At 46.7% G+C, this 25,356-nt stretch overlaps 1 protein-coding gene across 1 annotated transcript in view; it reads right to left on the reverse strand.

The window, feature by feature from the left end:
- CACNG2 (calcium voltage-gated channel auxiliary subunit gamma 2) overlaps positions 1 to 18,732 on the reverse strand; it is a 51,754-nt gene extending 33,022 nt beyond the window's left edge. Inside the window, exon 1 of the mRNA XM_054222621.1 lies at positions 18,522 to 18,732. Within this exon, the coding sequence (XP_054078596.1) occupies positions 18,522 to 18,732 (211 nt within the window). The remainder of the gene's footprint in view (positions 1 to 18,521) is intronic.
- Between the last annotated feature and the right edge of the window lie 6,624 nt (positions 18,733 to 25,356).

A 25,356-nucleotide genomic window follows, 5' to 3' on the forward strand; every position in this document is an offset into this window, starting at 1 on the left:
GAGAGATGCTGGGCTCAGCCATTATGTGCAAAGTTCATCTTTATCACACATGTGTTACATCTAGCAGTGCCTGATGAATTAAAGCGTAAGCCAGAAGACTCATGCCTCATGATAAGATTCTGTGAAAGGCTGTACTTAAGCTACCTGGGGAAGTTGTGCAAGCCTGCAGGGAGAGGCAACTGCAGTAGGAGGTCAAGCTCTCAGGAAGGGATGGTCGATAGAGGCTCTGTGCCCCTCAAACATCCCTGGAGATGCCCAGTCAGGTGTAGTGCTTTTGTCTCTCTTTACGCTCCAGAGGCTAAAAGCACGTTGGAAACTCAGCAGCTGGATTCTGCTGCCGCAATCTGATGAGTGTCCAACAAATGGCTACCAGCCAGCTTTGTGACAACCTGATCAATCAAATTCAGAAAAACCCTTTTTAGGTCCACAGCTGACATTGGAAAAGATCTGGGAACGTGTATGGGAATTGAAGGCACCTGCTGAACATGAATGAGAAAGAAAAAAAATGCAGACAAGCAGGTGGAGAAAGGAATGAATGGACGACGGTGAGATGATTCCTTTTGCTGGTGTGTGGAAGAAAGCAAGCAACATGAAGTGCCAAACTGTCTTTGCCTGCACCATGTAGCACACATAAGGCTGTGCTGCGGTAGCAAGTTAATGTGGATGCATTTCCATGTCTTGCTTTTGCCATAGAAAAACACACCTGAAAAATGTCTCCAGGTGAGTTACAAGTGACATGTAAAGCCTGAGGAGAAAGCTGGAATCCAGCGAGACGTGGAAAGGCATACCCACAGTGACTGTTGCTGATATTAAACACCATCTGTCGCAGATGTACACTGGAACTCAGTATTGGATCCTTCTTACATCACACAGGTTAAATGAGATAATCTGCATCTTAGCCTCATACACATCATCACTGAACATAAGAGTCAGTGGTTCATGCTCACTTGTAGTGGCTATGGATTTGACCCAATATGTCAACTTCAGGCCTTACTTCCCTGGCACTGCCCAAGACTTCAACAGCACGGATATTTGGATATTCTTTTTCTTTTTTCCTTTGCTGTTTTCTTCTTCTCACTCAAAGCATTGTAGGGTTGGTTTGTTTTTTAATAAAATCTTTTTTAGGTACCAAGTAAGTCTGCAATTGCAGCAAGAACAATACCCCAGTGTTCTCTCTTTCCCCTTTGGTTCTAACAACCTCTGAGTATCAAACGGGCTTTGCTTTGGAGAGAAAAAAGATAATAATGAATGACTTAAAATAGCTCTGCTGAGGAAAATATGAGTTTGATTTCAATTGCAGTGGGAATAACTTTTTTCCTGGCTCGCTCGCTGACTCCAATAGAAGACCAGCAAGATCTGATGGGGCTCCTGCAGAGACCTCCTATGTTCAAAGGGTCTGGGAGCTTGCAAGAAGTACTGTAGAGCTTGAATCGTCTCTAATACGTTACTGATTGCAATCCATGATATTTCTGTGGTGCTTTAGAGATCATCTATGCACTTCACACATGGAAAACAGGCAATACCCTTCTGTGAGGTGATAGGCAGTGGGGCCAGGTAAACAGCACTCTGGAAGGATGGTGGAGTGATCTGGATACAGGCTTAAGACTTGGCGAAAAGTGAGTTCAGCTCTGCTGCAGTCTTTGTGTATACTTGGCTAAACCCTTAACCTTCCTGTGTCCGAAATTTTCCACATATAGAACGGGCATGGGAGCATTTTCTTGTGCTCCAGGGACACTGGGTGACGAAATGCATCAAGGAGTGAAAAACCATGCATTAGCAGAATGAATTCTGTTGCTGTGAGCAGAGGACAGCAATGGCATGCATAGAAAGCACAAGTTGAAACCTCACCAGCAGAACTGTTTTTCCTGACGAGAAATGGGACGTTTCCTTCGGTAAATCATCTGTTAGTCTTTGTTTACCCGACCAGCGATGGCACTAGTGGGTTGGGAACGTCATCCTGATTGGTACCAGTAAAACTTTCATACCACAATCTGCCACTCTCTATTCTGGAGCTGCCATGTGTGTCATGGAAAATAAATTTATTTTGAGAGGTTTAAAAATGCTATTGAGACTATTCTCCTGTTCCTTTTCTGTGAAAGCAAGCATCAGTTACTACTCAACTATCCACACAGACCTCACAGGAGGCCGTAATGATCTCTAAAAAATCCCAGAAAAGTCTTTCTATGCATAGAAATGTCAGCATTTTAAACTCTTGCCATTCAAAGTGATTCTGCAGGGAAGCTGTGGATTTCCAGGTTTCTCAGTGGTATCTGAAACAGGATGGATGGTGTGGGGTTTCAAGGCGGCTTTGTGCTGCGTTTGTATTTTTCTGACCATCAGACCAGAAGAGATTGGCTTAGTCTCTGATGCAAGTTAGAGTCACCTCAGGGCTGTACTAACATATACCTGACCAAATCATAACTCAAAACAAGGTACCACTAAAGCAGCAGACTCCTGGAACATGATGTCTTGTTACTTGTACTATTCGTCTTTTGTCCACACCCCCTAATTGAGGGGAGGTTTATGCATTTCTTGGCTATGTGAGCATTTCCCTGTGACAGGGAACTTAAACCAGCCATGTGCAGCAATGTTAGCAGAGGGCAGGATCTCTTTCTGACTCCATGGAGTCATGCAGCAACATAATTAACCGAAATAGCATGATGTTTTCTGTTCTGAAAAAAAGAAGTCACTGTTTTGGGCCTGGCGCAGGTGTTGTTTCGGAGGCAACGAATCACAAAAGTGACAGTGTCTGTTTAAACTAATAAACGAGACAAATGCACATTTTCCAGGGAAGAGGTACTTCAGCCATGAGAAGAGGCCATAACCAGATGCACTAGAAGGCTACGCAGCAAACCCTTCTCATCATTCCCCTGAGGTACTCCAGCAGGGCTCCTGGTGAGTTCAAGAGATGGTATCTGAGGAAACCAGCATGACCCCGTGACCCAGCAAAAACCTGTATGACACAGCAGTACCTGATATAACCAGTGCAAAATCACCACAATAGCCTAGCATGACCCACAAGATTGACCCTGTGACAACTTTTGATTTATTACAAATGACATGGATTTAATCACTCACCGGAGAATGCCGAATGACGCAGCACAGCGTTGCTCACTGTGGCTCTACTGAACTGGCACGCTCTGATTGGCTTCGGGAACACACCCATTGGGTGATTCATCCAATTAAAGAGCAGCCAATCCTCCCAACGCTAATGAAATACATCTCTATTTTACTTGTAGCACTTTGTAGCAACCCATTTAGGCTTTTCTGCTGCTCTCATCACCCTAAGGTATGAGCACATCGTAACCGATGGACAGCTAGTTTGCAGTTGAGGCTAAAAGGAAAACCTGGTTCCCAATAGGATAGAGTTGAATAATTTGTGAGTTTATAATCAGAATACAAATGTTCAGTTAGCTAATTAATTACTATAGTGGCTTAGCACAAGTTGGATGATGTCCCCCACCCAATAACATTAACGTAGAACTGTTAAGAACTGTGTGTACTAAGCAAATCAGTGTTAAAAGATTGTTGTCAAGTGTGTGTACTATTTCTCAAATATGGTTTGAGATTTCCTGCAGACCAAGAGAAAGATACTGTGGTTCTTCTCCACTGGAAGGAAAAGTAAAGATAGCTTCAAGGTGCATGGCAAACTCCACTAAGAGCACAAAAGAATTAGCATATGTCAGACAGAGAATAGATATAGGCCTCAGTCCTCACATTCATTCCAGTTGTTTTACTCCATTTAATAGCACAAAACAGCAAAGAATTTTACTTAAATTCCATCTGAAGACATTCTGTATGTAGGGGTAATCCTGGATAACATAAGTTCAGGGACATGTGAATGTGATGGTAGCTTAATACTCTTTTCTCCTCCTCTGTCATTCTGGACAGAGTATAATCCAGACACTCTGGAAGATCTAGTCCACATATGAAGGACAGCCAATAGGGCCTGTCATGAACTAAACTGGTTCCATAGTATTGTCTCAACCCTCATAATAGACTTACTTTTTCCTATTAGAGCCTCAGTTTCCCTTACTCCCTTTGCATGTCCCTTGGTCTAACATCCATGAGGTCCCAGGTCACTTCCTTCCCGGCATGAAAATTAAATCTCAGCTGTAGGGTGCACCCCGATTCTCCACTGATTTTGCTGCTGTATAAATAAAAACCAGATTCTCCCTCATTCACTTTCACCATCCTCCTAATCTAATGCCCTGGTGTTATTCTCATAACAACGTGTAGAAATGTGAACTGCTCTGCCTCCCATCTTGTCATCTTCTCTCATATATCCGACCCAGTTCCCAAGGTCTGATTTTGTACAACTATGAACATTTATTCTTGAAAATTGATCACTGGCCTAGAGGCTAAATGTTTTTTACCCAGAAAAAAAATTAAAAAAAAGATGACATTACAGTTATTCTTATTTTAGGTCCTGAAAAGGGCAGGAAGTCCTACTACATTAGAGTGAAAGTAACAAGGGTGGCTCAAGAGGGTCTTGGCAGGCTCATAAAGTCACAACATTTGAAAGCAAAGTCCACATTTGATCACCTATCAACAATTTATCAATAGCTCAGTGATGAAAAACAAAGCTCTTTCACTTCATTAAGCACATTCAGTGCCATTTGCTCTACATTCCAAATGGCTGAACTGATGTTCCAATGCAGCCTATTTTTAGTATTTCTGATTAGTTCATTATTTGGGAAAAGCTACTGCTTGTGTATCTGTTGCAGGGATCTAATTCTTCATATGGATCCCAAAGAAGAGCGGGGCTTCATATAGGTCTTAAGAATTTGTCTGGATGTGGGTTCAACCTCTGTCCTTGCTGTGGTGCAGCTCAGTGAAGTGATGGCCATGGAACTTTCCTCTCCTTGAGTCCTTTCCTTTGTTTTTATTGTAGAGAAGAAGCCATGTAACATATTACACCTTTTTCCAAGAAAACTAAGATCAAGAATGACAGAAAACTAGCAGTCTCAGTGAGAATTAAACAAGATACTCAAAATAAGTGATCTCTTGGGTGTCTGAGTAAATTACCACCTCCAGATCAGATTTTATTTATTTTCAGAACAAACTATTTCTTTACTGGTAAATCCTGCAGTTTTGTCATGAATCCAATGAATTTTCACTGGTAAGCGACAACCCTAGAGACGGAAGTGGCCGTGTATCCCCGGGGCAGATACCACATGGGCAAAAGCATTCCAGCGTTGCCTCTTCAGCAAGCTTCAGCCCTCATGTGAAAGGACAGGATCTGCAGGTCACATGGAGATTAGTCTCTGTGTCCTTCAGCCCTGCCTGCTAAAACTGCAAAGGAGAAATCCAGCCGTGATGGCATCTTCTGGCTCCATATTTCTCAAGCACTTGGAGACATGTCTGGGACCAACCTCCCTCTCAGAACCCCAATTAATACAGTACCCCTCCCATAGGAACAGAATGAGATGTGATCATTCATTCATTTCAGACTGCCTGTGGTTACCAAGTTTGGGGAAACCCCTCCTCCAACCATGTAGGCATGCCTGTATGGGGATACGGGAATTAGATTTGGATTGAGAGCTGACAAAGGCTCTTACTATAAGTCTCCATGGCACAATGGAATGTGACCTTGCACGGGTCTTGGAAGCTGCGCACCTGAGCAAGCGCTGCATCCTGACAGCTCTCAGACACACTGCTAATTTGCCTGTGCAGAGCACCATGCTTGAGTAGCCATTAGGGCTTGAAATACCTAAGGTAGCTTGCTTAGAGTTATGTGGGTATCTCCTTCTGGCACTGCCTGGCTCTGGACAGACATGCCTTCTTCTGCATTCTGCTCTGCCTGGAGAAGGAGATGAAGTCAGTTCTAGGTGTAATACCCTCTTACTGATGTCAAAAGCAACAATGCAGAAACTAGTTCTACACGTTTGCTGTCTTCTGCTTTGCTGCCTTTCATATGTCATTTGTCATCTTAGATTGTCACTTCTTTGATGTAGGGACGACTGCTTTTGTGTATGTACAGTGTCTAGCATAAAGGTCTTTCCACCCTACGTGAAGTATTTTGGTGCAGCTGCAATGGCACAGTGGCAATAAAATGTGAAATACTCAGAAACCCTCTGCTGAAGAGCAGTAGCCAGAGAGGAACATTAAGTTTTGGTTCCTCTGCTTTACCAAAGGTAATCTGGCCAAACCATGGGTTCTCTGCCATGAAAACTGCACCCCAGGCCTACAGAAGAAGGACAAATTCATGTGCTTACACCTGTGAGACCAGCAGAGAGCCTCTGTGTGGCCATGTCTGCCTTAAATTGCTTACATAAATAAATTCCTTGACATCAGCAAGTTGGGACAAAAAATTTTATCCTCCAGCTCCTTTGATTCTTCATCTCCCCAGCTTTCCTTTGTTAGACTTTTTACATGTAGCCGCGACCACTGGTTACACTTTCCAAATTGCTGCAGGTCCGTGTTTGGTTGGTTGGTGTGATTGATCCTGCCCTGTCTATGTGTGTCTAAACCCTTCTTTCTCCCATGGGCTGTGGCAGGGGGAGAGGAAGAAAAGGCCTTTAGGGGTGGCAGTAGCTGCCATCAGGCAGGAGAAAATCTGCCCCATTCCACAGGGCAGAGAAGATGGATGAGGAGGTCTGTCTCCATCCATCAGCTCCTGCTGATATTCCTGCTTCTCACAGCAATTCAATTCTCTCCTACTTCTGAGTCCCAGGGTTTCTCCTGACTCACCCTTCCTTTCCGTATTTCTCAGTTATCTCCTTCCAGCACTCACGCTGCATTCCTATTACCACCTCCCCATGCCATGCTGTGGCCAAGTCCTGGGTCCCTTCTTTCCTAGTGTTTCCTACTGGCCAGCTGTGCTTTCCAGCTGCCACAGACCCTTCCAGCCCCAACCGTTTCTAGCATGCAGAGATGCTTTCCTCCAGAGTTGAGTCAATCTACTCCCAGAAAAAAAAACATCCCTTCAGTTTCTGCAGAAGAATATAAATCCTCCCTGGCCCTGGTGTCTTTACATCCTCACAGTGTTTCTCGCAGTCTTGCATTTCTCTGAATGCTTTCCCCCTCACTGTTCCTGTAAATGTGGGCCAAGCTGTAATGATGCAGCACACTGAAAAACACCTTTCTCCTATGATCTTAGACAGCCCCTGGAATTAATTCCTGGAAAGCCGTTTTTGGCCTTTCTGAGTTATACTTTCCTGCGAACACGCTGACAAAGTGATTACTGAAGTGGGGAAGAGTGGAGCGATGACTGGGCAAGACTGGCGCAATGATTAGGTGGTCACCTGAAATTTTGGAAAATTGTCTTTCCCATGCTTTTCCTGTGTGCTCTGCTGCTGTTTGCATTGCAGTTCACTCGGCAGGGTAGACATATTAGTTTCCCTGTTGCTCCCTTTCCCAGGAGCAAAACAGCTGCACTGCTCTGCTCTTGGCAGTTGTTTCCTTCGAGACTGTTGAGTACAGTTGCAATGGAGGTGCCTCAGCTAGAGGACACCGTGCAATGTTCAGCTCCAATTAATCTCCAACACCAAGCTTGTTCACAGCTGCTCTGTTACCCCAAACCCTTGCACAACATGATAGATCCTGTCATCCTCCCTGGTTTCCCCCCAAACATCCTATTGAACTTTTCTGTGACTTTTTTCTTCCTTGAAAGGAATACATGGCTCCTACTTTTGGAGACACAAGGGGAGCAGAAGAGATTTAAATAACTCCATGACTGGAAGACTTAGGGGCCCAGCCCATTGTGCAATACCTCCCAGCCTGAAAGATATGACTGAATGTAGACCTGGTTATTTCTTGAGGGAGCAGCTACACGTCTCCACTTCTCTTGTTTTACAGGTCAACTTACAATTTCTCTTTTTGCTGCATACACTGAGATGATAGAGCTCTAGGCAGGCAAGTTATTTGGGGAATATCTGGGACACAGGCTTCTACACCAAACTGTAGCAATCCCTATCCCAAAGGCATACACTGCAGGAGTGCTCTGAAGCAAGTTGGAGGAGAGAGGAGCCTGGAGATCTCTGTTCCTGGACTTTTCCTCTCCCTCAGCTGCATTTCCACAGTGCGTTGGGGATCTCTGTCTTTCACTTGGTTGTTTCCTCTGGACACCAGCCCCTCTTGCTGTCTCCAGAATACTCTAAACCAGCTCTTTACCCTGCCTACAATGTTCCCATTGCCTGTGGCCAAGTATGAACTCCCAAAAGCAGGGAAACCATTCATCCTGTGGTCATGTCATTCAGTAAAACTTCATAGTTGCTTCAACCTTGTCCCTGTACTTTATTTCACCTCTCAAGCACTGTTTCTTAGTCTCTGAATATTTGATTTCTGTCTCCCCCTCGCCTTCAAGCAGGATGACATTCTTTTCTGCTCGAGTCCTTTCAGGCGCTACTGATCTTGAAGCTCCCCAATTACAGCCACTTTTCTTGTGATGGTGACACCTTAAGAGACAACAGCAGCTGCCTATAAAGGGCTTCTGCCATCTGTTTCCTCTGCCATTTCTTTGAGACGGCTCTAGCTATATACAGAAAAATATTTCTCACAGTTCATTCACTCTCTCACTCAAAAATGAGCAAGAGAAAAATGTCTTCTTTCATGATTCTGCCACTGCCCTTCAAAAACCCGTGACCCTCAGCCTAAGTAAAAGGGCAATGCTTGAATCTAAAAGGAAGCAGCAGAAATTCTTGATGATTGATCCCTTGAGACCCTGTACTCTGAAGGCAATTCTGGGGGGCATCTGCATTTGGAAATGACTCCTCATGGCTGTCTGAAAGGCAAAAGTCAGAGGCAGGCCACTTCATCTCAACCACCAAGCTTTCATACCAACCGTATCTGAAAGGAGATGCACATGTGCACGTGTGCACACACACACACAAACACAGTATGTTCTCAATCTTTTTCCACTACCTCTCCATAGAGGTTGAATGGGATGGGATTAAGAGGAATAGTTCCTACCGAGGAGAACTATGGACTAGAAATGTAAAGGGAAGAGAAAAAAGGTCCGTAGGAGTGAGGGCTGGGGGAGAAAATGACAGACATGAGAGCTAATGTGGAGAAAAAGGGAAGAAAAGAAGAAACAGTGAATTCTGAAGGGGACTGATGAAGACAACGACGAAAAATTAAAACCAAGAATGAAAAAAATTGAAACTAAGAAAGAAAAGTATTAGGGAAAATCTTCAGGAGGAAATAAAGCTCCAGGAACAGGTTCTCAGAAATTTCCTGGACAGGTCAGACTAAGGTTGCAGGAGGCAGCAAATAGGGTTTGATCAAGAGTGGATTGATTGACAGTGCTCTATGATACTGAATGAACACGACCATAAACCTGGGAAATGTTCTGTGTTCAAGCGTGATCCATCGCTCTGCAGCTACACTGGTGGTATAAACAAGACCTGAAGAGAGTTTTCTGAGCGATAGAAAATTTAAGAATGAAATGTAGTTATGAAGCAGTGGGAGGAGAAAAATAAAACAGACACTAAAAAAAAATCATGTTCAGGAGGAGAATGAAAACTGAGAAATAGGAAGAGAAAAATCAGAAAGGGATAGAAAATCCAGGGGACGGAGGTGGATAGTGTTATTCTTTATTTGACAGAATGTATACTTTATAAAACAAGCTAAATCAGAAATTTATAGTTGTTTGCTTCTAGCAAAAACACACATCAGAGGAATTTCTACCCATGGATAGGACGGCATTGCATTCTCAAGTTTTTGTATACCATCCTCATTTTCTGTTTTTCACAGCTAGCAGGTAGGAGTATATGCTCTGGGGGAATAGGAGGTGCAGGATAAAGTCCATATGCTTCTCTGGGGAGTTACAGATTTGATAGGAAGATAGTATAAAAACTTCAGCAGCCTGTGCCACAGAAACACAAGTGGATTTCACCTATCCTGCAGGGCTTGTTATGAAAACTCTGATTGTGTAGTTGGGAATTTTATGGGAGAGCTTTTCTGTAACACAAAAAGGATAAATGGGGCTGGGAGACAGAAGGCTGTCGGTAAATAAAAGGGATTCAATGAAAGACAGAAATGCAGAAAGAAGAAAGAGAGCGAGGTGAATGCCAGGGGGTTCATGGTCACCTCTGGTATTTTACACGCTCACCGATCCAAGGTGAGGAGTCCGTAAGAGGATTTTTACCCCACAGGGAGGGCAGCCAGGTTGAATTTTTCTAATGAGGGTGAAAGACAATGAAAATGGAAACAGTTAAAAAAAGGAACTGCTGGACTGGGTGAACAGCTGGCAAAAATAAGCACAGAATGTCATTATCCTTGTGGCTGTTGCACCCACTCACACTGGAAGTGAATTTAGCCCCTGGTTTGCCGGGTATAGCACTGGCAAAGCGGGGACACGCAGTGACCTTGGGGGCATGGCTGTTTAAATCATGCACAGCCCTTCCTCAGCCTCATCCTCCCCTTGCCTACACGGGGAGGGTAAGCAGCGTGGCTCTGTCCGAGTCAGTGAGGTTGCATCAGTGCAAACGAGGGGAGAATTGGGCCTTCATCTCTTGTGCATAGAAACACTACTGTATTGTACGTCATCGGATGCCAGTTCGGTAATCATTTCCACAGATACAAGAGAAAAGAGACAACCTCGTTTCTAATTTAGTCATGATAGCATCAAAGAGACCCAAAGCCTATTGCTTTCTGGGAAGCAGGGACTTCAACAATAATAATTCTTCGCACATATATAGCACCTTCATTGCTAAATACTTGCTTTATACCCTGGGGTGTGAAGAAAAAGGACTCCACTTAATTCCATATGCTCTTAATTGCTCTCTATCCCAGATCCTTCCTAGAAAAATATGATAGAAATACCTAAACTCGCTGTTAATTTGTCAAATTAGGGCAGTCATTGACACCAGCAGAGACGCAGGCCTAGTTTGCATCTTATATTGCCACTGCATAGCATAGCATCTAGAAACAAAAGAAATGCCAGACTAAGTAAATCTGAGCTCTGTTTAATCCGTGACAAATGTTTCAGGGAAGAGGCAAGAAGCACATGGTAGTCAGATAGGGGATAGACTGCCCTTGTGAAATGTTATCCTAGTTTTTATGGCGACTGGCTTAATTGCTGAATTACGAAACACCCAAAATGCTGTTCACATCCATTAGAAGGACGCTTAATTTTTGTGAACTCTGTCGTAAACGGCCACTTGCTTGCTAAATGTGGTTAAAATCTTGGCCACGGGAGCTCGGGTGGCAATGAGCTCCACAGCCCTGATACGCATCAAATGAGAAAGCTTTAACTGGGTCTCCGGTGACTCACGTCAGGTCCTCTTGTCTGTGTGTTACAAAATGGGGAAATCAAGAGCTACTGATCCATCTTCTCTAGCCCATTCATTATTCAATACAATCCAATCACTTTCCCTCTCATTCACCTCCTTTTCCAAGCAAACACGTCTAGCCTTGCAGGCTGCCTTCGTACACACGGTCTTTCCTACTCCTCCTTGTCCCTGTCCCCTTTTTAATAACCCTCTTCTGACTTCGCAACCCTCTGCCTTGGATGGCCCTTGCTCCTGTACTCTCTGCTAGCCCCCCTGCTCTACTCCTGATGCCTGGGGACTTGCTGGTGGTGGGTTTTCTGTCTACAGCCATGGGCCGCACTGGGCCACTGACAGCAGTATCCCTGTTTCTGGCATCCAGTGAGCTGTTGTAGTTCATGTAGAGCCCTGCACGGTATGCAATCCCCCTTTTCCCACCACCCAGCAGTACCCTCTGACCTGACTCACTCAGGTTCATTCAGCAGATCATCGAGATCCACTGGGCTTGGAGACCCCAGCCCCATTCACCTCACCCCCTTTGTCGTTCCTGAGAATCACAGAGAAAATCATCCCCCTGTAAACAGCTTGAAAAGGACGACTGCTTGCTGAGACACTTCTTCCTGACAACCAGAGATCCTTCACTGTAGTGCACAACAACTGCCCCAGGGTTATGGCTACAGAGACCCTTATTTTCCATTTGGATCCTGGCCTGATCCATGTCTGAGGGTTGCCAGGGAGGGTATTTAGGGCTGCCGTGAGCTCCTTCCAGCCCAGTTGCTGGCTGCATGCAGATGAGCCAGCTCATCAGCTGAGCTGCCAGTGAGCCCTCCGGCCACGAGAGGCTGGAGGCAGCAAAGTGAAGGGATGTTGGCTTGACCACAGGCAACGAGCAATGAGGGGACCAGAAGGAGGGGCTTGAGTCTCACCCCCCTCAGTGGTAGCTCAGCTGCCCTGGGGGCAAAAGAAGACAGTGACTGCAACTGGTGTCATACACTGCTTCAAGGAGGGGGGACACTGGCCAGAGAAAGGAGAAAGGGGAAAGCTGAAGAAGGGTTGGAAAAGAGTTGCTTTAGAGCGTAAAGGCAGCACAGCTCCAAAAGGATGGGGTCCTTCAGCTTGGGAGAATGCTGATGTGTGAGATGGGAGAAAGCCAGGGGGAAATGATGGCAGAGAGAAGAGGAAAGAGGACAGAGAGATGAGATGGCAGGAGCAAAGGGCACAGAGGAGAGCAAGAACAAGATAATATAACAGAGGAAAGAGCAAGGGGGATGGGCCTCAGAGAACTTGGAGAGAAACAGGGAGAAATAATGAAGGAAAAGCTGCTTTTAAGAGAAAGCACAGAAGACACATGAAGATGAAAGAGAAAAATAAAGAAGAGAAACAGGGGAGGGAAACGAGAACAAATTAAAATGGAGATGGATAGAATGAGTCAAAGATGGAGGGCGAGGAAAAAGCTGGGGTCATACAGGCAAGGGAAAAAATAACTTTTAGGTGTATTGTATTTACAATACGCTCTGCGTATGCCTGACCTGTTCTGTGCTCTGTGTTTCGCCTGCCGGGTAGCTGTCGCCCTGGGATGGGGACTGCGAGGGGAGGAGACGGAGCGAGAGCCCCACTGCTAACCCATTCCCCTGGCAGCAGCCCCCTTCCCTCCCCCAGAGTCCCCTGCAAGGGGGAAGGTTTCTTGCCCGTGAAAGGCAGCAGCACACCCCCTGACAACGAGTGCAATATGGAAGGGAGAAGCAGCGCAGAATGGAGCAGCGAGGGCTCCCCCTGGGATAAACTGGGTATGCTTGATTGGGAATCTGCTCTTAAAACAGGGGCAGGGGGCAGAGCCATCTGAGAGCCTGAAATGTTCCCTGCTCCCCCCGGCAACCTCCTCGCTACTGCTTTTAAATTAAATAAATATGGAGCTTCTGCTGTCAAACCTCAGCTGTCCTCCTCCCCCAAAACTCTTGCTTAGATCGTACCAAACCACAGCGAAGTGAGACGGGGGTTTAGAGGGCTGCATGGGGAAAGGGATGGGTTAAAAGGGAAACATTGCATAGGAATAGCTCCTGGTCTCCCTGGCAAAGAGACATTTGTTCTATCTCTGTGTAATTTCTTTATACATTACTGCTGCCACACTGCATCTCCATGTCCCTCCCACCGCATTTCGCTCTCACTCTCTTCAGCAAGGCAATTTCTGGTGCATTTCAGGACAATATTAACCCATTCCTCTTTCTCTGTCAGTAGGAAGATTCATAATTTAAAAGCAATTTAAAAGTCGGTTCTAGCAACTCTCTGATGAGTAACAGCATTTCCTTGTCAAACCTTATGAAGGAATTGAGCTTGCAAGTCTCAGCCCCTCAAATCCCTACCTTCTCGGTAACTTACAGTCAGGTGTGAATTGAAGCTGAGAGGAGAACCAAACCCATCCAAGTCTGGCATGACGAGTAATTGTCCCTCACCATCTGCCACCCCACTTTTTAAAATCCTTTGTCTTCCTCTTCATCCAAGGCCTGTCCAGCTCTGCATCCTCCTTCTCTCTGGCAGATGCAATGCCAGCAGCGATCAGCTATGTGCCAGGCCATTGCCTCCTGCTGCATCTCAGGGCTGTGCTAGGCTGCTTCTGGTCCTGAACTGCGAAGACATGGAGACCCCGACTTAACCTACCACTATTTTCACTGCGTGTTCAGAAAAGCTCCTGGATCAGAACAGCAAGAGTCAGGGGAAAGGACCCCAGTAGATTTGTGGATCCTTGGAAGTAGGACGTCAGGCAATTCCGCAGCGCAAAAACTAGGAACGCTGACAGAAACGAAGGGTAAAAGAAAGGAAAGCGGGAAAGGTGAGAGGGAAGATAAGGGAAAAACAACTCATAAGATGCGCGTCAAAGGAAAGAAGTGGCCCAGGAGCAAACAGCAGTGGGAGAAGGCAGAGCGAGGAAGCGACGCAGTGCCAGAATTGTCTGGCAGAAGCTTGTCCACTGCCTGTGCCCTGCCTCACTTTGCTGTCAGCTCTTCATTTTTGCAAACACTGAAACTGCACTTAACTCTCATGCGCTGTTCAGATATAACAAGCTGGAAAGGGAACAGATCAGCTCATTAATTTTCCTTGGGAAGGGTCTCTAGGCAGGAATTATTTTCTGCACCAACATCCATTCAATTACTTGCCTTCACACCAGTCAGATCTACAGGGATGTCTAACCCCATGCGCATCACTCATGCCTGCCTGCCCTGGACTCCTCTCTCCCTCCTTCTCGGTATAAAAGCCTCCCAGACCTATCCCTTTCCTAATAATAATGACAACATGACAAAACCAATAACCTACAGATACAAAATACATTTCATTTGCTTGCTTCCTAAGACCCTGATAAGGCATCGTCATTCACTTTTTGAGATCCTGTAGGAGATCTACAGGAGCTAATGAAAGAATTAGACAAGGCATCACTCATAATAAAAAGTGGTTTTAAAACATTCTCTGCCAAGAAGGAATTAGGCTGGAAGATCCGCAGCCATTTCGAAGTTGTAAGAGGTGCAGTATCCATGTGTGACATGAGCTTGCAGATCTCAATTTCTTGGTGTACGTGTGTGTTGTGCCTACACAGTTAAAGGGCAGAGAAAGGCCATTTTTCTCGAAGGGCAAAGATTTTTGAGTGGCCTGGAGGCACATTTGGGCAACCCCAAAGTCTGAGAAAGAATTATCTCAAGGAAGATTAGGAAAAAATTTAGAGGTGTGATCTACAGTAATGTGAACCGACACTGCCTTTCTGCTTTAGTCCCACCATGGAACAGGGGCTCACTGTAGGACACAAGAAAGGGGGAAGGAAATCCCAACAGAAGAGGAACATGCCAAATGACACTCCTCTTTGGAGCAATACAAAGATCTGAAAATGCTGGCTGAAAGTCCACTGTGGGAAACAGAATGACTGAAGAGAGGGGAACCCAAAAGGAACTTGCAATTCTGACTGTAGCATATATGTGTATACAGCCCGAGACTGAGTCCCCATGTCCATTTTTGCTACTGGATATCTTGGCTAAGAAAAGAAAAGACAATTTAGTACAATATTTTGAACATGAAGAGTCCACCATCTCTGACAGCCTACAGTGTTGACTAATGCCAGCTTTCCCCCACATCCTCAGAAATGAAGGCAAGCTCATCAGAGGCTTCCTACCTAGCAGGTAGCAGGAAGCAGTTTGGGCTCTTTTGATCATTTTCTTGTTACAAAGCCTCCTGCCCTCCTCTTCGTTACCTCCCCTCACCCTATAGACCTGCCCTGATGTGCACCCCAGGCAGTAGAAGCATCTGTCCCACACCTTTTGTCAGGTGCCTTTGCCACACCATGGGCAGGGTCTGAGCAGAGTCCAAGGGTTTTGCCCTTTTTACAGCCTCTTGGGACCAAGCCCTTCCCTCCACAAATCAGACCACCCTCTGCATCATGAGGGAAAGGAATCTTTGCTGCGCACTTCTCCCTCCCGCTCACCAGCAGGCAGCTTTCAGCAGGGAGAGTAAGTCAACCAGGGACACTTTTCTGATTCCTTCTGCTGAGAAAGATGATAGCCCCCTGAAAGGTGATCAGAGGTGACAGTAAGAGGCCTGCTGTCCAGGGGCTGGTGTGGATATTTGTCTGTGCTGTCCCGGGAGCAAGAGAATGCCAGCCACCAACCCATGCAGGCTGTGGGGTTGCAGGAAGCCAAGTGGAGGCATCCCGGCAGTGGTGGTGCCAGACCTGTGCCGTGCCATCCCATGAGACAAACCCATGCCCAGGCCCTGCTCAGCATGTGGCTGTAGGGCTGGTTTTGCCTCCTGCTGAGATGCTCTTGCTATGGAGTCTTTATTCAAATTCTGGTGCAACCTGTGCCCTCAGGCTAGGGACTCAGACCTGGGCTCAGCTCCTGTGTGGTGCATTGCACCCTCCTATCCCTCTCACCACTTCTGCCTGGTGTCCAGGGGCTGGGGGAATGGGCCAGCCCAACCCTCACATGGCTGGGGCGAGTGAGAGCACCCTGCCAGCGCCAGGCAGCTTGCGCTCAGGCTGCATTTCGCACCCTTCATGCAGGGCTGCATTTTGAGCCCACTGGAGAGCATCAACAGGCAGGGCAGGGGGACTGGGAGGGCAGCACTTGAGGGGGCTGGGGGCACTTCTGACCTTTTAATTGGAAGCATCCTGGCACTTTCTTTGGCCATGCGAGCCACTTCTCCACAGTGCCTGTGGGGTCCTGTCAGACGTAAAAGAGAAGGAGCCCCGAGCTCCTCCGATCTGACAAACCTCACCCGCCCCTTCCTCCTCCCCCTCGGACCACGTTCCTCTGGGTATGGCTCTGTGGGCAGATAGACATGATCTGAATTCACTGCCTCTCCTGGCCGGGGTCCTCATACCTCCTGTCTCCACCCCAGCCTCCCTCCGCCCTCCAGCTTGGGGACATGTCTCAGGAAGGGAGTTCTTCCCTGCAGCCTCCCTTACCCGCATGGCTTTGCATTTGGGTTTCCTTTTGTTTTTTTTTTTCCCTTCTCTCTCTCATTAATTTTTAATTAAGGAGATGTCTCCTTCCCCAGTTGTAATGAATAGCTTTGTGAAAGGCTTTTCATTTTTTATTAATATATACCTCTATATATTTATCTATATGGAGGAAATGTGTGTGTGTGTGAGTGAGTGTGTTTAAAACATCCCCCATTAATTTACTGCTATTGATTTTCTGGCGTGGAGACAGCATATAGTATTCAGCATAGAGCTCCTCTGCAGGATATGTTAAAAGGCAGCAGTTTGGGTTGACAAAGGGCACTAAATGCAGTATGCGTCAAATAGACCATCGCTCAATGAAGTCACTTAGCTATTCAAAACATGTCCAGCCATCACTCAACCGTTTGCACCAAGAATGGGGGGGAAATTCGCGCTTCTTCCCGGACACAACCATTTCCAAACAGCAGCTTTAGCTTGCTTTGGTGAGAGACATCAGGACATGCATAGTTTATTCCCCCCTCCCCCCTGCCTTCCATCTCCCAGTGCTGGGCTTAGAAAATCAGTTCTGCGGCACCCACTCCCCGCTCTCTCCCATCGGCGAGCTCCAGGCACACCCAGCTCTGGTGGACACCGACAGACACCGACATTATCCCTGGATGTCCATAAACCCCTGGCAGCCCACCCTCCAGCTGGTGGCTGATTCATAAACAGGGCTTTTACAATGGGTTGTAATGTGCGCTCTTGTGCTCGCTCTCTCTCCTTCTCGCTACGTGTGTAACATAAACCACGCATTTACATCGGTTGCCCCTATCCCTCCAGCACAGGCTGAAGACCACCTCCCCAGCCCACACGTACACCAATAGCAGTACTGAGCAACACATATTTAAAAGCGAATCACTGGCCCCTCTTTTCTTTCCCCCTCCCTTAGGAACATCTGATTCCAGAAGTTGGCTGCGGCGGTGTCTCTTCTGCCATCAGACATGTCACTGAGTTGCTCTTCAGTTTCACCACATCAGACTTAGGCTGATTTTTCCATTCAGAGACCTGTTTATTTTTAGCCTTTACCATAAACCTTAAAAAAAAAAAAGAAAAAAAAGAAAAAAAAGGGCCCCAAACAAAAACCCACCCCCCAACAACAAGCAAACGTGGGAAAAATCTCAGCCCCAACCAAACCAATCAGCCGCCAACTAAACCCCTCTGAACGCAGCCCAGTGAGATGTGGTTGCTTACAGACATTACGAAATGCTCTGAACTCTGCTCGAGATGACTTGTATTGTTAGATTCACTGTACCAGGCATTTTGGACATAACAGGGTTGCTTCCCTTTCTCTCTTTTTCCCTCCTCAAGTGAACTAATAATTGCGTCTGAAGTGCTTTGCAGTCACCCACTCCCCACATTGCCCCTCACTGCCAGTCTTGTCTTTGTAAATAAGCCATTTGCAAAGAGAGCAATTATTTCACTCTGTGGTTACAGCCGGAGCACAGCAATAATACAGCATTTTGGCATTGCTTTCCCAGGCAACCCAAACAAGCTGAAGACAGACAGACCGCAGAGTTGCTTTTTGCAAGCATCTCTCAGTGTTTTTGTAACACACACATTATTCCAGTTGGAGGAGGGAAGTGAATTTTTGAGGAAGGGGTGGGAGGAGAGAGGGGGAAAGAGGAAGGGAGAAGGGAATGGAGCAGAGAATGTTTTGCCTGTCTTCTTGCCTCTGTGCCCTGAGTAACCGAGCCCACCACTCTCGGTCTGTGGTGAAAGGAATGAAGTGAGAAAATGGTGGAATGTGGAGGGATTTATTTGGAGGGGGAGAGAAATACGGGGTGGTGGGAGAGGAAAGGGGGAGTATGTGGAGATCCAGAACCAAATACCTTCCAGGCAGCAGGTTCTCCATAATCCAGAATGGGTCATGACTTCCTCGTTCTTTTTGCTGGTTTCGTTCTCACTGACAGTTTTAGTCTTGCAAACCCCTCTGGAGTAAAGCCAGTAGTCGGTCCCCACAGCTATGGTCATCAGGCTGAAGGCAGCGAAAGCACCAACGGTGGTTAAAAGCATCTGAACACCTCTGTCAAAGAGCCCCATAATTCTTCATTATACAAATACCCAACCGCCTTCTGATTCTTGGGGTGTGTGTGTTTAATAAAATAAAAGAATAATAATTCCGACTAATAATATAATAGGTATATATAGAGAGATAGATATCAAAAAAGGGAGGTAAGAAAGCCCACGGAAAAGAGTGTAAATTAGAAAGACCACACGGGAAGAGGCTTGCCTTTTAAATCGGAAACGTTCTGGTCGAAATATAAAAAAAGGAAAAAGGAAAAAGAAAAAAAAAAGAGAGAAAAGAACCAAGAAAAACCAAACAAATAAAGAGAGAACCCCCCCCAAAACGAGACGCCTTAATCCCTTTTTCTAAAATTCTGGTCTCCAGTTTCCATATGTAATGGCTAATTTGGAGATGGCTTCCACAGTGAACAGGGGAGCAGCAGCAGCATCCTCAACACAATCTCTCATTATCTGGACCTAGACAGTTAGAGACTGTAAGAGCAGAGATGCAACCTTCAGTCTTCTTGCTTAGCTCTGCAGCCTGCGCCATGAAAATCCTTTTCCTTCCAGTTATCTTCCTTGTGTTTTTATTTTTTTTTTTCCCGGCAGCGGCAGTCGCTCCAATCCTCTCTCACTTTTTCTTCCTTGCTTCTCCTTCCTTTCGCTCGCTCCTACCACCAAGCCAGAGTGCCCAGTATACTGTAAGCCCTTGATTTCAGCTGAACAGGTGCCGAGGTCTTGCCTCCCATGGCTTTTCCGCACAGCCGCGGCGCCCGCTCCCGGCGGAGGTGGGCGAGGAGAGAGGGGGGCTCCCGGAGAGGGGGGGGAAGGAGGGGAGGGAGAAGGAAGAGGAGGAGGGGGGACAGTCGCGGCGCCCCTCCCGGGCGGGGGGCGCGGAGCGGAGCCGGGCTGCGGCACCCCCTGCCCCGCGGCGGCCCCCGGCGGCTCCCGGGCCCCGCTACTGCATCAAGGCGGCGGCGGCGGCGGTGCTGGACGGCTCCCCCGCGGCGGCGGCGGCGGCGGCCGGCGGTGCTGAAGGACAGCTCCCGGAGCAGCGGTAGCGGTGGTGCGGGAGGAGCGCTGCCGGGCCGCTGGTGCTGAAGGACAGTTCCCGGGGCGGCGGCGGCCGCTGGTGCTGAAGGACAGCTCCCCGGCCGGCGGCGGCGGTGCGGGAGGAGCGCTCGGCGGCCCGCCGTGCTGAAGGACAGGTCCCCTGCCCGCGCCGCCCGCCCTGCCCGCGCCGCCCGCGCCCCAGCATCCGCGGGCGGCAGCCGCCCTCCTCCGCTCTGCGCGGGCAGGCAGGCAGGCAGGCAGGGAGGGGCAGAAGGGGGGCAGCCTTCCCCCCCTCTCCCTTCCCCCCCCACCCTCCCCCCGCGCCTAGCCCGCCGCTGACAGCCTCGGGAAAAGGGTCGCCTCCCCCCCACCCCCCGCCCCGGAGGCACAGAGGAAGGCGTAGCTGGGGTTCTCTCCCTCTTTCTCTCTTTCTGCTTTTTCTCCCCTCTCCCCAGCTCCCCCATCCACATCCCCTGCCGTACGCGCGCAGAGCTTCGAGTGCAACCCCGCAAACCCCAGTCAGACCCGCACAAAACTTCGGTGGTCAGCCGTTTCTCTCCCCAGGAGATGGGTGAAACGTAGCGTGGAAGGGTTATTTAAAAATAAGCATTTATTACTGTTATTATTGCTGCTGTTATGATTTTTAAGTGCTTGCTCTTCACTCTTCTCAGGTTCACTGCAAGTTGCATATGTTTTGGTGTTGCTCGTTTTCCGTCCCTCTGTCTCCCCCTGACCAGTGTTGTGTGAATCCCTGCGTTCTGACTTTGTCTTTATAGCTTTCTGTGAAATCCCAATGCCTGCTCCAAGAAGCAGACATTTTGGGAAGATTCTTCATGAGAAAGGACAATTTATTATTATTACTATTATTTTGTTAAGGAAGGAATGCACCAAAACTGAATGCTTTCCCTCCCCCAACCCCCGGAAAGCAATCCACCTTTCACATCCTCCTTTTACACAGAAAGATGCATGAGCTGAATGGATTCAGGCTGAAATCTATCACTACTTAATTTTCCTCTGTCAGACACATCCCAATAGTACCAGGAACATATACAAAATAGTGCAATACTGACATCTAAGTATGTCATAATCCTCTCTCTCTTCCTCAGCAGTATCATTACACCAGGTTAATTACATTAGTCACCTCCTGGTTCTATACATGTAGCTGCTCATTAATGCAACAATCATAAAGAAAAGAAATAATCTAATTCTCGATGCTACCGATTTTGTTTCTCTCTGATCGGACTCATTGTTCAGTGAAAAAGAGACCAGAAGAGCTGCTTTAGGTTCACTGCTGTTCTGTGCGGGGGAGCAGGGCTGAGGGAAGGGGGTGTTGGGAAGTTGAACCAGTTGGAGTGCTTCAGCCACATTGCAATTTCATAATTCCATTTATCTCTGCTCCCTTCTCCCTCTCTGGGTGCAGACCAGGGCTGCCCTTTCAGGACAATCTGCTCCAGGACTGTTGGACATGAAGGGCTCTATAGCAAGCAGCTGGGGGGCCATTGGCTGCCCTACAGACCACTGATCATTTCCTCAATTTGGAGGGCACAGACTGAGCTGCCCTCACAGCTGAGACCAAGGTAGAAGTGTTTAGCAGCAAGAACTCGTGGTGTCTGGCATCAGCCATATGCAGATCACCATCAGCAGGCAGGAAAGGCCCTGGGAGAGGCAGGAGAAGGGATGGAGGGAGCAAGGGGTGGTAGGAGACAGAGCAGGTTGAGACCACTGACACATTTTGTGGGGAAAAACACACAGTCCCTAACCTTACCTGGGGGAACCCTGGCCTTGCCATCTGCCACAGGAGCTGGGGGTCTCTTTCTATGCAGAGGGAACTGCCAAACAGCTGAGGATGGGCAAGGGGGTAGGTGGCCCCAGTGCAGCTTTATCAGTCTAAGTACAGCCTGCTGCAAGAGTGTGGAGGATGGTAGCTGTGGACAGGGTCTCTAAACCGTTGTCCTGGGTTCAAAGGAATTTGAGAGGCAGAGAGATGTACAGAACACCCCTAAGCTGTTGGGAGATTATGGTTCTACAGGGATGGCCTGTGTTGAGGACGAGACTCTGTGAGGCTCTTGGCTGGGGAAGCAGAGAAGATCACCCTAGGACCTGTCCTCTCCTTCTGAGACATTTCCACTGAAAGAAGGAAGGGGTCTTGAAGAGGGAGGCTATTCTGGCACTCAAATCCATCAGGCACCAGCATCACATGTATGGATGGGAAAGCCGTTCTGGAAAACTGTGTAGCTCATAGCTCCAAAGAAGCCAGGTTCCTCCGTTACTCTGTACTCTCAAAAAAAGTGCAGCAGCACTCTTCTAGTAATGCCAAACGAGCAACCTGGCTGGAGTGAGTGGAAGCAAAAAGGGCTTAGACACTCTGAAAGCTCACTCAGCCTTACACACCAGGATCGTTCAAAGAGGAGAGGGAGAGAAGGGGTCATGCTGTGTTTTTTCACTTAGGGCTCACCTGTGTAGCCCACACGGTTAAATGTTTATGTTACTGTTACAAATGGTAGTGCTGCTTTGGGTCAGGGTATGGTGGGCTGTACAGACAGAGGTTGTCTCTGCTGAGGAGCTTGCTCTGTTGCTACCCGAGTTTAGCAAGATTAGTAGAGTGAGAAGCAGTCACTGTAGAGGTTGTGGATTTGGGCTTGCAGGGGACCCTAACACTGGGAGAAATTACAGATTTCATCTATAACAAGAACAATATTGCTGAAGTGCCAGATTACATATCTTTACATTTAATGAATCCAGTCAGATGCAGAGGATGACGCAGCAGCTGGGTCAAAACATAGACCCTCAAACCAATCCAGAACTATTGCCTTTATTAGATATTTCTACAGCTTTGGCAAGTTTGTTTTCAAGTGACTACAGCAACAGGAGAGGGGCACATTGTCCCCAAAGAAATTGCTAGTGTAAGAAGGCCAAGTTTGCAGGGTGATGAGTTCTTTAATCTCTGGCTAAGAGGAGTGAGACCTATGAGGGCTCAGCACATCTCAAGATCAAGACTAAACACGGCTTCCTGCCTCACACTTCCCAATTTCCAGAAATAATTCTCTTCCTGTTACCCTACTTATATACTCTTAGACCATTCACAATAATCCCTCTACAGTTCTAAATGCCACAGGAGAAGAATGGAACAAAGGCAATGCAAATGCCAGGATGTCCTGTGTGACTGCTTGTGCTGTGGCTAGATGCTGTGCTGAGATTTCATCTTTCCTACAAAGAATCATTAAAAATGATAATACAAAACAAGAATACAGAATAAAAACACTGTGGCAGATTCTTACAACAGTCGCATCTTACTGAATAGCGCAACACAGAATGACATCTATAGAAGAGTAAGGAGAGAGAAATTAATAGTCTGGAGGAAATAGAGAGATTTTAAATTACATTTTAAATTACTTGAAATGAGAAGCTGATGAGACAGGGAGCTGCAGGAAGTCTGCTTCCAATGGCAAACTAAGAGTGCTGCTATTTGTGGAGAGAAGGGGCAGTGCTGTAGGAAAAAAAGGGGCACAAGAAAGATGCAGGAAGGGAGATGAAGGGCATGAAGTCGGAAGCAACTCCATAGGATGGTAATGGAACTGAACAGAGTGTTTGTGGATTGAGTGCTGCAGTGGAGTTTTTCGGTACATAGGAGAAAATCAGACAGCAATAGCATATGAAAACTGGTATCTAGGAATCTTCATCCTGGGGAGGCCAGCTCAGAAGGAGTGGCTGTAATGAGATGTAAAATAGATGGAGTTGATGCAGCTGTTGATGCAGAGCAGAGGTGTTAATAGACAGATGCACCAGCAGAGGAGATGTTAGGAAAAATAAATTGGGGTTAGGGTGATGATTATAGAACTGGAAGCCAATGGGCAGAGAAGACAGCAGTGAGATATGATGCCAAAAAAGATGCTAAAATTTAAGAGTTTTCACTGGAGAAAGTTGAAAAAAGTCACATATCTGTATGCTTAGACAAGCAGAGGGGGTGATCAGAGTAGTCATCTCTAGCATCCAAAGCTGAGGGTCCCAAAGCACTTAAGAAACATTATTCACACCATATCTGCATGCTGGTGGTTTTGTTAGACCAATTTAACTAGCAAACTAAGGCAAGAAGATTTGTGGTTTTGCCAGAGAATCAGAGGTGGAGATGTTATAGATAGAGATAGGGAGATAGGGATAGAGATAGAGACAGCGATGGAGATGGAGATGAGATAGAGATAGGGAGATAAATACAGATGGAGAAATCTTCAGTGGTCCTCTTTTCTTATCTTCAGGTTCATATAACTTGAGGATTAACGTAAAAGACAGTTTAAACATCAAATATATAGGAGAGTAATCTCCAGCGGAACACGGTGACCAGAAGGGAAGAAAGGAGAAGGGAGATACAGGGCACAGAGGTCTAACAATTAAAATGAGTAGGTTTCCATGCAAAAGTGGTGCTAGTGCTGCCCTGAGAGTGCATAAAAAAATTCCTGTGTTAGACAGGAGTGGAACTCTGGCAGGGACCAAGTATGAGATTATAAGGTTGCAATACATAACTCCCTCAGTTTCTGACCTATATCTTCTTCCAAGCTAAATGTTGCGCAAACAATTCACTTAGCCTCATAACACTATTAAAGTAACGTGTTCATTAGTTTGCAGAAGCGCAGAGGCACTGAAAAATTCAGAAGATAATTGTAAGCCCACCAAAGTGGAAGTATTTGCACTGATTTTAGTGGGACCTGCGTGCTATTATAAATGAGTTAGGTACTGATGGATACCCAAGATACCTGTTCCAGATTGTGTCTTGAAGCTAGAACTCCTGCGCTCCATGCAAGACTCCTTTTTCTCATGCAACATTTTCTTCCATTGAATGGTAAACTTTGAAATGTTTGCTACTTGAAGATGGCTGGAAAAACAAAAATGTCACCTCAAGATCCCCGTGGCTTGATTTCTTCAAAAAGGGAAAGGCTTCCTTTTTTACTTGAAAGAGATAGTGGGAGAAGACTGGGATTCCCAGGATGAATTTACCACCATGATGAATTGCTGGGATGAGAACTGTTTTGTCTCCCTTTCTCTTTGCATGCTGTGCTGAGGTTTGTATGTACAGCAGCCTCCTAATCAATAGGAATCGAAAAAAAAATAATCAATGCCTGCAACCCATTAGCTCTAACAGAGGGCAGGCTGCTAACAAGTCACTCTAGCTGGAATTCCAGTATTTGGTAAAGTATCCTCAGTGACAATTATGTATACATATACATACAAACTTACTGAAGAAGACTGGCAGAGAAAATAAGTTGTGAGAATGTTCCCCCTCCCACAAGTATGTCCATCCCCGTGTATTTGCATAACTATGTTAAACTAAAGACACTAACCCCCACTCAGATGCTGTCCCTCATACTTTTCCACTCCAGAGCACATATTTTTCTACACTCGATCTATAATCCTAGGCTACCTTTATGATGGACCGTTTTGTATATAAATAAGTAGATGCCTCTGCACCTGCATAAACCATAGAGCATAGAAATCCAATTTGAGACCCACTTATTCACAAGCATACAGCCATTCCTTCTCCTTTGCTGTATCCCCAGATCCTTCATGGAAATCCTCTTTTTTCTTCCCACTCATACCCAAAACCAGGCACAGATA

The sequence above is a fragment of the Rissa tridactyla genome, chromosome 1, assembly GCF_028500815.1.
Source record: "Rissa tridactyla isolate bRisTri1 chromosome 1, bRisTri1.patW.cur.20221130, whole genome shotgun sequence".
Classification (NCBI taxonomy): Eukaryota; Metazoa; Chordata; class Aves; order Charadriiformes; family Laridae; genus Rissa; species Rissa tridactyla.